General features: G+C 53.4%; 1 protein-coding gene across 5 annotated transcripts in view; it reads right to left on the bottom strand.

The window, feature by feature from the left end:
- SMG6 (SMG6 nonsense mediated mRNA decay factor) overlaps positions 1-16,803 on the bottom strand; it is a 160,108-nt gene that overhangs the window by 71,672 nt on the left and 71,633 nt on the right. For 4 of the 5 annotated variants that reach the window (XM_037880647.2, XM_043530952.1, XM_037880646.2 and 1 more), the window contains 2 exons: positions 4,303-4,419; positions 3,455-3,620 (listed from right to left, as the gene is read on the bottom strand). The exons of the other annotated variant lie outside the window; for it this stretch is intronic. In XM_037880647.2, the coding sequence (XP_037736575.1) occupies positions 3,455-3,620; positions 4,303-4,419 (283 nt within the window). The remainder of the gene's footprint in view (positions 1-3,454; positions 3,621-4,302; positions 4,420-16,803) is intronic. 5 annotated transcript variants of the gene reach the window in all.

Here is a 16,803-nt window from a genome sequence, read left to right on the forward strand (position 1 = left end):
GCCCCAGGATGAGCTAGGATGGGCTGCTGTGTTGCTACTGATACTGTGTCTGGCCCCAGGATGAGCCACCGTGCCGGTGCTGGGCCTGGCTTTGGCCCCAGGATGAGCCACGGTGCTGGGCCTGGCTTTGGCCCCGGGATAAGCCACCGAGCTGGGCCTGGCCTTGGCCCCGGGATGGCCACCGTGCCGGTGCTGGGCCTGGCCTTGGCCCCGGGATGGCCACCGTGCCGGTGCTGGGCCTGGCTTTGGCCCCGGGATGAGCCACCGTGCCGGTGCTGGGCCTGGCTTTGGCCCCGGGATGAGCCATGGTGCCGGGCCTGGCCTTAGCCCCGGGATGAGCCACTGTGCTGGTGCCGGGCCTGGCCTTGGCCCCGGGATGAGCCACTGTGCTGGTGCTGGGCCTGGCTTAGGCCCCGGGATGAGCCACTGTGCTGGTGCTGGGCCTGGCTTAGGCCCCGGGATGAGCCACTGTGCTGGTGCTGGGCCTGGCTTAGGCCCCGGGACGAGCCACTGTGCTGGTGCCGGGCCTGGCCTTGGCCCCGGGACGAGCCACTGTGCTGGTGCTGGGCCTGGCTTAGGCCCCGGGACGAGCCACTGTGCTGGTGCTGGGCCTGGCTTAGGCCCCGGGATGAGCCACTGTGCTGGTGCTGGGCCTGGCTTAGGCCCCGGGACGAGCCACTGTGCTGGTGCCGGGCCTGGCCTTGGCCCCGGGACGAGCCACTGTGCTGGTGCTGGGCCTGGCTTAGGCCCCGGGACGAGCCACTGTGCTGGTGCTGGGCCTGGCTTAGGCCCCGGGACGAGCCACTGTGCTGGTGCTGGGCCTGGCCTTGGCCCCGGGACGAGCCACTGTGCTGGTGCTGGGCCTGGCCCCAGGATGAGGTGCTGTGTCACCACTGGCCCCAGCTCCAGCCCCAGGATGAGACGTTATGCTGGTGCTGGGCTTTTTGGAGACCTGGTGAGATTTCTAGAGACACAGAGATGCACTGGATCCCCACAGCATGCTCCCATGTTTCAATTTCGATTCAGTCCCTTTGCTCTGCTCCAGTCCCCAGAGGTGGCACTCAAGGGAATGGCGAAGTAGCGCTAGAAGGGCTGCTCCCAGCTATTCCAACCCAGCCTCTCAGGACAAGGCCTGGAAGGGAATGTGGAGGGAGCAGAGTATGTCATGGATGGAGAACTCACAGCTGTAGGGCGCGTGGAGTTGGGAACATTGCACCTCCTCATCGCCCAGCCTCAGAGTCAAACTCGGACCTTAGCATTTACACTTTCTTTCCCTCTCCAAGGTCACCCTACCCATGGGTCCCAGGCCTGGCCCAAGGCATTCCCTTATGCTCTGGCCCATGATTTACTTTTAGAACATCTTCAAATAGTTCCTGTCAAGGCCCCTGGACTCGATGGCTCTCCTGGTTAGTAAATAGCCCCAGAACCAGAATGCAGGCTTGCGTCAGTACAAAGCAGGAATGCTAAGCCAGTCATCACGACTCCTGTCCACCCTACATGGGAGACATGCTGAGACTGGGGAAGTGAAGGGAGGAGGTCACCTGGCAGGGCTGAGCTGGTTCTCCTGCCACCTTTTCTCTTCTTGCCTGGAGAGGCACATGTCCAGCAGGGGGCTCCATTTCTAGCGGTCATGGCCTCCATCACACAGAGGTACACAAGAGTGGTGGGAAACAGGCAAAGAACTGTTGTGCTAAAAGAACATCTTGGTACACCCCAAAAATAAACCAGAGACATGCCATATAAACTACAGCTCACCACATCTGAGGGGGCCTGTCAGAGAGTGGGCAATGGGGAAGAACAGGCTCTAGCCATTGTAGGGAAAGGATCTGAGCAGTGGGAGGAGGGGCAGGCCCAGGCACTGCATGAAGAGAGCAAGGCAGGGGAAGTGGCTGGGCCTACTGAGCCTTCACCAAATGGTGAAGCTCGTTGACTTCCCAACTCTGGAGCTCTGAGCAGAGCAGCTGCTCGAAGTACATTATGGCCCACACCCAGCTACCTCCTATCACCCGGGACCTGCATCTCCAGCTGCTCCTTGGCACTTGATGGAACCATGGGCCACAGTCTCTGATAGGGGCTGGGTTGTAACCCTCACCTTCTCCCGTCTTGATGGGAAAGGGGGAGCGTGCACCTGCTCCTAACCCTGTCAGGGGGCCAGACTGGCTCCCAGCAGCCAGAGGCAGCTGAGGCAGATCTCAGTGTGCACCCCGAACAAGGGAGGAGGTGGCTCCTCCCTGGAACATGCTGAGCGCTGGCTGCATGAACCCAATCAGAAATTCCATCTCGAGGCAAGCCCGTTGCTGATGGCTCAGCAGCTCCCTGCATAGGCAGCGCAAAGGGAGCTCCGGATTGGTGCAAGCGTGCTCACATGACAGCTCCGAGTTTGAGTTCCTGCCCAAAGATGGGCAACAGTTCACATGAGCAGGCAACGGTCCCACATCGAGCAGCCGACAAACAGAAAACAGACTCCATCTCCACAAAATGAGGCCCAGCACTTCCTGTGTGAGATTTCCATTTCCTCAGCCAAATGAAAAAGAACTGGAGTGGAGGCAATAAAACAGGAGAGCGGGACTGGACCTGACGCATTGGAGCAGGGACCCATTAATGGTTAAGCCACTTTGCTGGATTACTCTTAATGCGCCTTCCCATCACCCTGGGTTCTGGCTCCTTTGGATTAACAGTAAGACGTGATTTCAGGCTCTGGATCCAGAGTACCGGAGGCAGATGGAAAATCCTGCGGGAAAGCAGTCACGGAGCATGCTCAGATGCTGCTTCGCACACTCCATACTTGGCCCCTTCACATGATTTTCTGTCCAAAAATATGCAAATTGCCTAGTCCGCATTACGGACTAATGGTCTGGAATCAGCCAGCTTAGCAAATTAACCCTGTGTGACTGGCTGGGCCAGAGGAAATTGCATTCAAACCAGGAGAAAGGGGTTCCAAGCACAGCGAGCTGCTCAAGGCCTGGCCCAGGCTGCCTGGGGTTTGTCCAGCTCCTTCTCGCAGGTGAAGAGAATACAAGCAGCGAGCTGGGAGCGGACTCCACTCTCACAGACAAACAGCTGGATGGCTGGCAAAGGCCCCGGGGAGATGCACCCCAGGAAATGGAGAGAGATCCCATGTGTAAGCTAGAAATCTGGCCCATCCTTCCCTGACACACTAGGGAATGAAGGGGAGCTATTCACAAGGGTTAATGCTGTGCCCTTGGGATGCCTGCCACCACCCTGAACCACATACACCCCACTTCCAGCCTGCAGCTCTCACTGCTAGGGAAGATCCCTCTGTCACTAACCCCTTTCTCCACGCACAGGGCAGTGAGCGATACCCTCTGCTCAGGCAGTGGTGCTGGGAGACAGAGCGTACCACCTCCGTGAGGGGCAGAAAGGGAACAAGGGGCACCGGCAAGGAGCCCGCAGAGGTGGGCCCGCGCTGGAAGAGCAGGAAGAGCTCACATACTGTTTGGGCAGCTCGAGGGAGGTGGGAGGGGGGTTCCAGGTGTCCGAATGGCCGAGCATCCAGTCCGACCAGACTTTCACGCTGGGGAGGAGCTCCTTCAGATCCTGGGGCAAGGCGGAGACCTTGATATCATCCTCCTCGGCCTGCTCTGCTTCCTGGGGCCAAGCTGCAGAGATAAAAAAGAAAAGCTGGGCCAGGCCCACTGCAGTCCCCCATTCCTGAGGAAGACTGGCTGGATCCCTCCCTCTTGGGGGTGTGTGTGCACGCAAAGGCCACTGAGTACCTGACTCTGGAGGTGCACAGAGAGTGCTGCATCCCCATTCACACCCCCGGCGCAGCGACGGGCCCAAGGGAAGGATGGGATACAGCATCACCCCATTTTACAGAGTGGTCGTGACCTGCTCAAGCCCACGCAGCAAGTCAACGGCAGAGCCAGGAACAGAACCCAGGAATCCTGACTTCCAGGAGTTGTCTGGAGGCACCAGAAAGCCTGTCATGTAGCAGGATGGATGAAAAGGCTAAGGGTCGTGGTGTCTCTCCCCCAATATACATCGCGGGCTCTCCAGCTCGGGCAGCCCCACACTGAAGTCCTGGAACTGCCTGGAGTCAAAGGGAGAAAGAGCCCAGGGATGGAGGAGGGAGGAATTGTCTGAAAACTAGGACAAAACCCAGAGGCCTCAAGAGACAAGAGGTGGTGTGTGATGGAGCAGGCAGTGAGCCAGCCTGGGAAGCGGGGCTGGGCTAGGGCAGGGAGTACATGAGCTAGCGTGACACAGGAATCAACTGCAGCATCGTGTTGTTAGGCAGGCTACCAGCACCACCCAGCCCTGTGCAGATAGCTCCCATACCTCCGACAGACTCCCTCAGTAAGCTGGTGCAGCGCCTCACCAGCAGGGCGAACATGCAGAGTCCCAGCGCCGTGGCCTGTTCCTGGAGCACTGAGCGACAGTCCTCCGAGAGGCACTCTGAGGAGACAAGCAGAGAACATCAGCTTATGGTGGGGACAGCAGGCCAGAAACGCTCGGGTGCCCCTCACCCTGAACCCACTCTGAGAGACAAGGAAAACTCCTGCCCTCCTTGCCCTAGTGCATGGGCTGGGGGAGACTGCAGGGGGAAAGCCAAGCACCCAGCATGCTCCTTTCCCCCAAGCCAGCTACCCCTACTAGGAGAGGAGGAATCAGCATGGCTCCAAACAGGGACATGGCAAGGCAGAGACTCCCCCAAGCTCCTGGCAACCACTGCCCATTGGGTGCCACAAAGTATGCAGAAGCCCTGCTGCGGAGCCAGCAGGGCTAAGCCAGCACTCAGGGCTCAGAAGCTCCCACTCAGACTTCCTAATTCCTCCTGAATGAGGGGAGAATTCCGAAGTGCTAAAATGATAATTAGCTGCATGTTAGATCTCCATCCCTGCTGGCATGTTCACCTCAGAGCTGAGGACAGGGCTCCTCCCAGTAGTTCACAAGTCACACAACAGCTCCGTCAAGAGGGCTTAAATGAAGCTGTTACTCAAGTAGATGCCACATGACCACAACTCTTCCCAACAGAGCTGCCTCAGGGCAGAGAAAATCCCATCAGTGCATCTACACCCAGTCAGAACCCACTTCTGAGGCTGTGAGAGCGGCAGGGAGCTGGCCAGGCATGGGTTACACTTGGCAGGGCACGGCAGATGCTGTCCCACTCTCCAATCTAGTCAGTCATGGCAGGGGGCAGCTGGGGAACAGGCATTTTAGCATTCCATTACTGGCAACCTGAGCCCTCAAAATTATTTCTCTGCCCCTTTTGGTGGCTTCACCCCCGCGCCCCAGTCCCCACTGAGAAAGTGTAGAGAGGGCACATACCATGAAGCTGTCTGGTCGGGGCCAGACTCAGCGGCAGGGGAGGTGAAGGCCCTGTCCAGAGGGAGAGGGGAGGAGGATGGTGAAGGCCATTTAGTCTTTCCACATGGCTCCATGCTTAAGGCCAGGCCAATCATGCTGCAATAGCCCCGCTGCCTTAGCACACTGCTGGCTCACTCAGTCCTAGCTGCAGAGCCCACCCGCCTCTCAGCGCACCAAGGAAGAAGTGTGATGCAAAGCACCATGGAAGAACCTGGCACAAGCCAGGCAACGCTTGTGTTACAGCTAATGCAAACATCCAACCCAGAGATACCAGGCGGTGCTCATGCCAGCTGTATCAGCCACAGCAGAGGGGACCAGTGACTAAGAGACTCCTCTCCCCATCTGCCCTCTGAACACAGACATGTTCTGTTTGACTGACTAACTAAAAATGCATAATAATGCATCAGAAAAAGAGAAGGGACATTAAGCTGAACTTCCAAAGCCATGGCAGGCTGCGGATCTCAGCTAGGCACAGGAGCCCTAACCCACAGACACACAGACCCCATTCCTGCAGGGATCAGGGAAAGGCCAGGGCTCGGGAGAGCGCAGACTCTGTGGATTTTCAGAGGAGATAAAATTATTTCAAAGAGGTGGGAAGGGGGTAAGAAAAATCAAGAAAATGAGGAAAATTGAGAGGAAGGCCTGAAACCTTGATTTTGCCACATCTCATGTTCTAAGTAGATGCAAACGAGTTTAGTATCTGGATGGGAGACCACCATTCAGTGGAGGTTGGCAGTTCAGTAGGGGGCGCTCTTATCTGCGAGGCTGTGCTGAACCTTGCCCCAGTGTGACAGCAGGGGGTGCCAGCTTTTTCTGAGGATGTGACCACTCTGGGACATTAATGCTCACTCTCATGAAACCTTTCCCACAGTAAGAGTGAGAGCCCCAATGTCCTGGCCATAGTCCAATTCAAGAAACTACATTCAGCTTCCCTGGAATTCATCCCCCATGTTTCAATTAGATACTAGATTTTCCTTCACTTCCTGTCCTAAGTTGTCCATCCAGGAGACGGCTGCATCTAAGTGGTGGGTGAGCCCCCTGTATGTACAGCCCCAAAAGCACTTCGGGATCCTCCCAGATGGAAGGCACTACATAAACCTAAGAGATTAATATATTAAAGACAAAGGAAATGACCCTTTGAAAAGCTCTGGGCATTCCAACACAGCCCTCAAGATGACATTTCTGGAACAATGCCCTAGGGGCTCTGGGCAGTTGTCTCCCGAGTCTGATTTACACTCACACCCCATGCTCCCACCTGGAACCACACTAACTCATCATCTAATGCAAGTCCTGCTCTTACACCACCCTGGGAACAAGCACTGGGCTAGCCAAGGCTGGCCTTCACAGTGCATGAGATTCTCTGCAAATGCCAGAAGGCTGCAGTGGGTAGGATCATAACCCTAGAGCCCAGGCACACCACCAAAGACAAGCAGCTGTCCTCCCACTGCCCCCCAAAGAAAACACCAACCAATCCTGCTTCCTGCGAATGCACCAGTGCCAGAGTGGGGGGGAGGGAATCCCAAAAATTGGTGTGACCGTCCCATGTCTTGAGAGATGAAAGGAGACGCAGCAGAGCCAGTCTGCCAGTGGTGCTAAGCAATGGTATGGGAAAAGAGCCCGATGCATGAGCAGCAGACCTTCCCACAGTGGCTACAGGTCCACTCACTAGAAGGAGGTTGGAGCACACTCTGTTTCCTGGCTTGCCTGCAGGCCTCCGATAGCTCTCTGCGGCAAATGTATCAGCCTTGACCCGGCTTTCCAGACTGAGCGCTTGTGGACAGGGCTCTCTCAGTTGTCGGGGGGAACTCTGAATTTCTTGAGGGCTTGCTTGGCCTTGTCGCGGTAGTGGCACTTTGGCCTTCCTCTGCGATGGGCGGTTCTTGAGTTGACCAGAGAGCACAGCCTTCGGCAGACGACCTTGAGGCATGCACTCCACGTGTCCCAGCCAGCGAAGCCTGTGAGCATCCAGTGCAGTCTGCAGGCTGGAGCTCTCAATGATCCCATTGTTAGTGACCCATTGGTCCCAAGTAACTCCAAGAATCTTTTCTGAGACAGCAGAGGTGGAAGCTGATCAATCTCTGCTCCTGCCTGGAGTACGTGACCCAGCTTTCACAGCCGTAGAGGGCGGCATGGATGACACAAGCCTGATAAACAGACACCTTTGTGTTCATGGTTAGCAACTTGTTGTTCCAAACACGTGAGGTAAGTCTGCCAAAAGTGACAGAAGCTTTCCCAATTCTAGCATCAAGTTCCCTATCGAGGTTAAGTGAGCTGGTGAGAACGGAGCTGAGATAGCAGAAGTGATCCATGTTATCCAGAACTTCATTACTGACATAGATTTTAGGTGGAATGTTGGTTCCTTGTGACATGACAACTGTTTTCTTGATACCGATTACCATGCCAAACTTGGTGTATGCATCAGACAACTTGTTCTTTATGACCTACAGTTCATCATGTGAATGACAGATGAATGTGGTGTCATCTGCGAAACGCAGATCCTGAACAGTAAGCTTGACAATATGCCTTCTACTCTGAAATCGTCTGATGTTAAACAAGCTGTCGTCCATCCTCCATTCAACTGGTATGCCAGATAGATCATTTCCAAAGGTGTACTTAAGAAGAATAGAGAAGACGACGCCAAAGCTGGTGGGTGCGAAGATGCAGCCTTGCTTCATACCAGTATCAATACTAAACTCGGATGCTGTTTCATTTTCACACTGGATGGTTGCCTTCATTCCCTCGTGGAGCTCCTTGAATAGGGACAGCACCTTTTGTGGACAGCCAATTTTCAACCGGATCTTATAGATGCCATTCCTGCTAACCGAGCCAAAGGCCTTTCGTAGGTCAATGAACGCTACATCAAGAGGTGCCTGTTGTTCACAGCTTTTTTCTGGCACCAAGAGCAATGTGAAGGACGTCAGTCGTGGAGCACCCAGCTCTGAACCTACACTGGCTCTCAGGGCAGACTCTCTCAGCAAGGACTTGGGAGACTTTTCAGCAGGACCCTTGCAAGCACCTGGCCGACCACACTGAGCAGAGATGTCCCTCAATACTTGTTGCTGTCTGCTCTGTTGCCTTTATTTTGAGATATAGTAATTATCTTTGCATCTTTCAGATCCTGGGGTATGTGGCTTTCTTCCCAACAGGCGCAGATAAGTGCTTAGTTGTCCTCCCCCCTGAAAATGCACCACAATAAAATACATGTTGTGGCGAAGTGGGAAGTTTCTGTAACATTTTTATGAAGCCTGTATGTGTCACAGTTTTCCTCTGTACTTTGCAGTGTTACCCAGTGGAGGGAAAAGCGTTAAATCTGCTCTTGGGGCAGCACAGGACATCAGGTGTGGGTGGCGCCTTGCTATCTGGGCCACAGCGAGTAGGGTCGTTAAGGAACTGGCTGGAACCTGCTGAAAGCAACCCATGTCAATGCAGAATCCCAAAGAGACAATGGAAAAGCTCCAACGACCAAACACTGACATCTAGGAAACAACCACCAAGGGCAGGAAGATTTTCTGCCCACCTTTCAGCAGGGAAACTGAGCACAGACCCCAGCTTGAGAACAAAGGACTTAGTCGTGACCAGCATGGGCTAAACTTAGGGGTGGGCTTCTGGAGGAAGCTGGCTGCTCTCTCCTGGGACTCACTAAGGAGGTCAGAGAGAAACCAAGCCTGAAATGGAGTTCATGACAGTTTGGCTGGTGACTTGTGCTGGCTTAACCAGAATGGACCACGTTTTAACCTTCATTTCTCTCTGCTAACCTGAGGCCTTCCAATGCTGCGTTCCAGCCACTGTGTTCTGAAAACTCTGTTTGGGTGTCACGGAAAATACAGACCCGGGGAGCGTTAGTCCCTGCAGCGTGGAAAGGTCTCCTGCCAGAGGTCTGTCTCAGCTGGACTCACAGGGCAGAGCTCCCAGCCTGCAGCAGGCAGCTCAGTCCAGAAGGCGGTGAGGCTGCATGGGCTATCCTGAAGAACGAGTGGGACTCCTTGGGAGTCTGCCCCACTGAAGGTGGTTTACAAACCGGGTTGTACACAGATCCTGTGGATCTGTGACACATGGATATGTTGACAACACAGATATGCTGGGAACTAAATGGTAACATTACAAAGCCCGGAGTTAGCCCCAGAGAAGCAGCTCTGGCCATGTCCAGCGTCACACCAAGGCCTCAGCCACTCGCGGCTCCCCAGGCTGCATGTTTTGGGCTCTGGCTCCGCTGGGTGAGGAGCAGTAATTCCCCCATGAGACGGGGAAGAGGAAAAGCAGATGGAGAGAAGGGAATGTGCAGCATGAGCCATTCCAGGTGAGCAGTATGGCCCTCCCTGCCCCAGCTCACTCCAGCCTAGCACAGCAGGCTGGGCTCTGTCAGGAACCAGGCACACGGACTAATGCCTGATACACATGGAGCCATGGGGCTGCCTGCCTGGAGCTGAGCCCTGGTGCAGGATACAAAGTGGCTCATGGTGCCGGCATAAGGATGAATCGGGGAGCATTACACACATGAATTGAAGGGTTGTTTCCCCTTCACTTCCAGCTCAGCTACAATGGGCCTTGTCTTCTCAGCATGACAAGTAAACAAGACCCATGTGGCCCTGAGAATTCATGCACTGGAGCTCCTAAGCAGGTCAAGGAGAGGAGCTCCGCACCTCCCCCAGCCCCAGAGCAATCCAGCCAGCCCAGCTCTGCAGGGAGAGGGGGATATTCAGGGGAGGTCAGGGTGTGTGGGGCTGCTCAAGAACCCTGCCCTTACATCAATACCCCTGTTCCCCAGTGTCAAAGCCCTAGGGATTTGATTCTAGAACAAAGAGGAAGCTCTGAAAATCAAGGAAAACTTTCTGCTCAGACACTTTGATCCTTTTCTTCGGGATAGGGGAAGTCACAATGGGGACCTGCAGCTGCGTAGCAAAGATGCCATGGCTGTATGCCACAGGGGCTTGTGGGGGACACATCTCAAACAAAGGAGCCTAGCATGCAGTGGAAGATGGACAGAGTAAGTGAGCAAGTGAAGAGCGGAGCAGACGCACAGTGCCCAGGAAGTGGAGGTTAATTAGGTAGAAGTTTGTAGAGTTCTTTGAAGCTGCAAAGTGCTGGGTGAGTGCTGAGTGTTAAGAAACCTCCTCTGCACCTCCCCAGCATGGCCCCACACATCCAGCACAATGTGGTTGACTGCCTTGGCTGAGAGAAAACTCTCTTTAGAGAAAGTGTTGCTGAAACGGATGTGCTGGGCTTTGCAGCCCACTGAGCTCAGGAGTCCCTCGGAGCTGCATATTGGGCACTTCTGCTGTGACACACAGTACACCAAGATTTAACTCCCTGGAGGTAGAGACTTTCCTTCCTTGGGGCACAGGTAGAAATAAGGGGACCCCACTGCCTTGCTGTTCCTCACCTTTTCTAGCTGGTTCCCAACACTCAGAATGGCATTAGTATAAGCCAAGCTGGACTACCACCAGCACAGGTACAAACCAAAGCAACTGATGTCCTGCCTGCTCCAGGATAAGTCCTGTCAATGTCACAGATGCGGCTTCCCCTAAAACTCCTCCATGCCAAAGTCCTGCCAAAGCCAGACGTGCTGCCTAATAAGCAGGGGATGTTGCTTCCTACCCTTCAGGCATCACCAAATACTTTGTGCAGGGGGTACTTCCAATTGTCAGTCACAGCATCCAACCAGCTGAAGCTTCCATTAGCTAAGGCTCCAATCTGTTCATCTTCTTTGCTCTAAATCCCAAATTAGGCTACACTTAGAAAAACCCACGTCCTCACAGGAGTAGCAAAGCCGTCTCTCACAGCATATTAATGTGGGTGGAAGTGTAGCCTCACCTGTATGGGATGGGGGAAGGATGCGCCCAAGAGGGGACTGACCAATCAACTCTGGAAAGTGGAAGAGGATCCACAGACAAAAGAATTGTCATTAGTCAAGTGTCCCAAAATGGTTAGAAATATGGCTCCCATGTGCCACCAACACCAAGCCAGGCCTGGGCTCCAATGCTCCTTCCAAAACCGGTGATGCCAAGGGAAATTAATGGGTACAAAGAGAAGGCAACTCTCAGCAGCAGCACATGGCCCAATCTCAAGAGCCTGGCCCCAAGCCCATGACTCACTCCATTCTCAGCCTCTGCATGTAAGCACACAGGGAAGAAAAACAGCTGACACTGACCCTGCCTCCAGTTCTGATGAACACCTTTCAAAAGAACTGCAAGTACCTATGGGAGCCCGGCTTGCACCCATCTGAGGACTCCCCCTGTACCACGCCTCGGGACTCTCGGCTGGACTGTGTGAGCTGAGCATTGATCCCTTATTACAGGTGGGGCTGTTAGCATCACTTTCAGGAATGCCCAGCTCTTCCCATTATAAAATGCTGTTCTCAGTTGCTTATATTTTTGCTGAACTCTCCTGTTCGGGCTGAAATTTTCCATGCTGGACATCTGCCTCAGGCTGCATTTTTTGTCAGTTCAGCCATTTCTGAGAACGAGGCTAGGGACAAATAACATTGTTTTGCCTCTAAAAATTCTTACAACCTTTTCTTTGAACAGTTCCAGTGGCCCAGGCAGGGGGCCCCAGGCAGGAGCAGGGGGCAATGGAGTAGTCAGGGATGAGCCTTTTGTCAACCCCATGAAAATCTGCCCAAATGTGGCTAAATTATGAGCCTCTGAAATAATACAGGTCAGACATGCTCAATAGAGACTTAGGTTTTAGCAGCTAAACCCTCCAAGATTCCATCCTCACTGAGCACGCTCAAGCCTCTCCCAGCTCCTAATGCTGTGTGCCATCCTCATGGAGCAGCAGAGCATGCTCTACCCCAGGGAAAGATTGCTCTGGGCTGGGGTCCAGACACTGAACTGTAAGCAAGGAACCTGTTTCTCCTGTGCTCTCCATGACCCCCTGCTGGCACACAGGAGGAAGCTGTTTTACCTGAATGCAGAGGGAACAAAAGCTGGACGGGGGAGGGTGGAGTAGATTGGGACAAGGAGGTTGAGGAGAGTGGGATTGGAGGGGGGGAGAAACTGTGATTAGGAGTTAGGGGGCTGGAACTGTCTGAGCAAGGAGCCTGGAAAAGGGATGCTAGAACTAGCTGGACAAGGAGACTGGGTCTGGGGGCAGGTAAGGGATATGGGGGGTATGACTGGGAGCCAACTGGGGTGCACCGAGATTGGAGGAGGAGCTGGGGAGAGGGAGGGAGACTGGGGACTGGCTGGACAAAGAGGCAAACTAGAAACCAGTGGGGGAAGGAAGACAGATCTGACAAGGAGCTTGTGTGCTGAGAGAGAACTGGGACCAGCTGGACAAAGCTGGGACAAGGACCCAGGGAGGGGGTGAGGTGGGAGAGAGAGCCCAGGAAAGGAGACAGGGACTGTGAACCAGGTGAGTGGGAGGAAGAAACAATTCAGATGAGGATCTGGAGGGGATTTAGATTGGCTAGACAAGGAGACTGGGACTAGGAGCAGAGGGGGTGGGGAGATTGGGACTAAGACAGCGATCTTGTGGGGGAGACAAGAACAGGCTGGGCAAAGAGCCTGGGACGGAGATGAGAAGCCTGAGTGGAGACTGGGACTGGGCAGGCAAAGGGAATGGGTGTGGGACAATAAGTGGAGAAGAGATAGGAATGGGACAGGACAAGAGTCAAGTTTGGGAGAACAGACAGAAGAGCTTGTGCCTAACAGAGCACACTCCCCTTCAGTGCCTGGAACGAAGCCCAAGATTACCGAATCTAACCACTCCTCTGCTGTCAGCAAACATCTGTGAAAGCCACTGGCAGAGTGTCTCTCTCACCTCCCTCTAGTGCTGGGCCACACAGAGGATGACAACCTACCACTGCGATCATTCACTCCATTAGCTCAAGTGGCAAAGGTCTGTGCCATGGATCTAAAGGTGCCAACCCTGCTGATGAGCAGGTGGGTGTCGATGTGATGCCACGCGATGGAATGTGTTTCGTTTGCATTTTTTAAAAACCTAGGAAATTACACAAAAAGATACATTCAAAGATTATTTATGTTGCAACATCAAGCACTCAAAAGTTAGGAAAAGCCAGATTCACAGTTGCTTTTGCAAGCTTAATTCAGCCTCCTTGTGCCTATAGATTATGAAATCTTTAATTGCATGATCACATACTACTTTTTACCCAGGACCTCTGCTTCCCTCAGTGCACAGCACGGCCTGCTCCGGGGCCGAACTGGGGCTGTGTAGTAAAGGAGGCTGTGGTCTGTAGGACATTTGTTACAAGATGGCAGCAAGTGAGCAGTAAACGAGGAGGGGATTGCAGGAAGAGAAAAGATGTCTCATGGTTAAGGCACCTGAATGTCACCCTGGTGGGCAAGTCACTCGAACCAAACTTGTCACTGGTGGCCACTAATTGTGTGTTCCTCATTTTCTGGGTGCCCAACTTGAGACCGAGGGGTCTGATTTGCAAAGATACTGAGCACTCACAGCTGCAACTGAAACCATCAGAGTTGGGGTTAAGAACTCTGAAAAACCAGGTCCCTGGTGTCTCAAATTGGGCACCCAAAATTAGTGGAAACTTTTGACCTTAATCTGCATGCCTCAGCACGCTGTCTGTAAAATGGGAGAATATCATCCCTGCACCTCACAGGGGTGTTGTGAAGATAAATTACAGTCTGCGAAGCCCTCAGATAATGTAGTGATGAGTGTCATAGAAAAGCCCCTGCAGAAATTAATAATTCTGTATCCAAGGCAGGGTTTGAATAGAGGACAGTTTGAATCCAGGGGCACACACTGAACAATGAAGAAAACACAAAATATGGAATAACATCTTATTAAGTGAACACCATCCACTGAATGAGGCAGGGATCCAGTGGAAAAATAGTATGTGATCATGTAATTAAAGACTTCACCATAATGCAGATGCACAAGAACAATGAATTAAGGTTACGCAGGAAACCTTAATTCTGGCATTATTCTAACTTTTGAATGCTTGACTTTGCAACCTTAGAAATCTTCTTTTAACATAGTTTTGTGTGTAAGATTGAACTACACTGAGCTCCAGCAGGTCTTGCACACTCCACTCCTAGTGCCTCTCCTGCAGAAGGGTGGGAGAGAGCAGGAATTCTAAATCCAGTATCAACAGCATTATTCCCGTCCCACAAACCAGTTTCCGTTACAAAAGTTTGCAAAACTGACTCCATCAGACAGAACCAGCTGCAGCAGCGCCCCCTCTGAGCCACCTACCTGGACTCTCAGCTACCCTCCATGCTTAGGGCTAAAAAGTTTGTTCTGGCTTCCCCGTCAGGCAGGATCCAGCCCAAGTTTTCCACAGCCATAAATCTACCTGGGTTTTTTTGAGGGGGGGGACCTTGTGTAACTGGGAGAAATTTTTGTTTCTCTGAGAACATTATATTCATGGAAAACATAAACCAACTGTCGTCAAAGTCGTCCGAGCTCAGGAAATGGAGCGGCCGGGAGAAGGCTGCCATGTGGCCGGATGTTATGTATTTCTAATTAGTGCTATACATCTTTCAGCAGCGAGTGTCCTTTTGCTGGGAAACACAACGCGCTGCCCTTGTTATTGTAACTGTCAGAGAGTGCTTAAACAGATAATCTCCAGGAAAAGTGATAAACACAACCCCTCTCCCACCAGGGTGTGCAGGACGGCACTGCCAGATCTCCACTAGGGCAACGCAGCCAGCCACAGGAAATGGGAATGGGAAAAGAGCAGGCAATGGAAGGAACAGCCACATACTGGGGAAGTTCACCACTACTCTAGTGCCAACCTCAGGAGGAAATCCTGCAAGGGATGATCAGAGGCACTACAGTGCACAGCTAACATGCTGCACTGCCAGTCTTCTCCAGTAGGCAGTGCTGCAGGGCGCATGGCAGGAGAGCAGGGTGTGAGAACTCTCAGCTGCTCCAGTCCCAGCCTGTAGCAGGCAACAGTGCAAAGAAGCCCTGATCACCCTGAAACCTGCAAGTGAGCAGCAACAGCGAACATGCTAATGATTCTGTCCTTGTCAATCTTAATCAACAGGCCCCTGAGTCTCTAGCGGATAAAATACGATAGGCCGACAAGTGTTAGCACAGACTCAAGAGGACCAGATCCCTTTAATTCAGGCTGCTGTAGGACAATAGTCAGACAGTCTCCAGGTGGGCCTCTCCGAGCTACTGCTCTGGTCGTAGGAGACCTTCCTGGGGGACGGATCCTGGGACAGGTGGCCTGTGGCTACCCTGGAACACAGAGAGCAGCAGTTATGTGCTTTGCTTGCAGGAAGCAGCAGCTGACACCACCTCTTCCAAGTGACACCGCCCAGGGACCATGAGTGGAGACAAGCAAAGAGAGCAGGTCTCCTCATGCTCTGCTGAGGAGATGACATAATGACTGGCCAGGAGGGCTACGGAGGTAAAAGAGGTTTGAAAGGGCAGTTTTGCTCAATGAGTTGAGCCATGGGCCCTATAGCTGACGTGTCAACAGCTCGAGCAGCTGCTGGGGAAAGTGCAGACAAGACAACTGATTCACTCTGCTCCCAGCCAGCCACTGCCCTGCGGGGAAGGAGACAGTGGCTGGTCACCTCCAAGCTGACACCACCTGGGAGTGATTTGTTTGCTCTCTTATCACTCAGACACAAGAGCCTTTTCTTCATGAGTCACTCCCCAGTCAGACAAAGTGCTGGCACAACTCCTGAGCAGTCTTCCAGAATCTGTCCGTCTGCAGGAAGTGGGCAAGGAGAGGAGAGCACCACTGGGCTGACAGCTGATGCACTGGGCTCCCAACAGCAGCAGCTGGCGGCAGGAGAAGCTGGAGCCGGCGCACAAACCAGACAGAACACAAAGCAACAACAAAAAGGAGAGAGAGATTCATGGACACAGGGCATTTCCCTGCTGCCCCTTCCAACTCCTCCCCCACCCCGGTTTCCCCTGTGGATAATGTGAGTCATAGAGACTCACTACCCTGCCACAGAGAACATGCTAGTCACAGCCTGCCACCCCCTTAAAGAACATGGGAATCTTCCTTACCAGCCTCCACCAATGCCCCCACCAATACGGTGGGAATCACGGGCACTCGCCCCTCCCCACACCAATTTACAAATTCACAATGCACCAGTGCAACTCTGCTGGGTGGAAACACCCTAAATTTGTATTGGCAGGCCATGGACCGTCCTACAGGGATCACTCTCAAGATGTGAGCTGCATACAGCATACACCAGCTCCTTCAGTCACTACAGAACACCTGAGCTCTGACTTCAGTGCAGAGATGGCTGCATCTCCTACTAGACGGAGTTCAGACTGTAATAATAATACAGTAGGAGAGGCTGGCTGTGGGGCACTCACAACTGCCCCAGTTCTAGTCTCCCAGTAGGGGATGTGCAGAAGTCCTGACTGACTGGAGCTCTAGCTGCTGCAGCCCCAGCTTCCCCCAGTAGGGAGTACTGTAGGGAGAGGGGCAGGACCAATTACTATGCGGGGAGCTCCTGGCTACTCTAATCCTAGCCTGCCTCAGCAGGAGGCAGTGTGGGGAGGTGGGAGGATGGACAG

The sequence above is a fragment of the Chelonia mydas genome, chromosome 17, assembly GCF_015237465.2.
Source record: "Chelonia mydas isolate rCheMyd1 chromosome 17, rCheMyd1.pri.v2, whole genome shotgun sequence".
NCBI classification, from domain to species: domain Eukaryota; kingdom Metazoa; phylum Chordata; order Testudines; family Cheloniidae; genus Chelonia; species Chelonia mydas.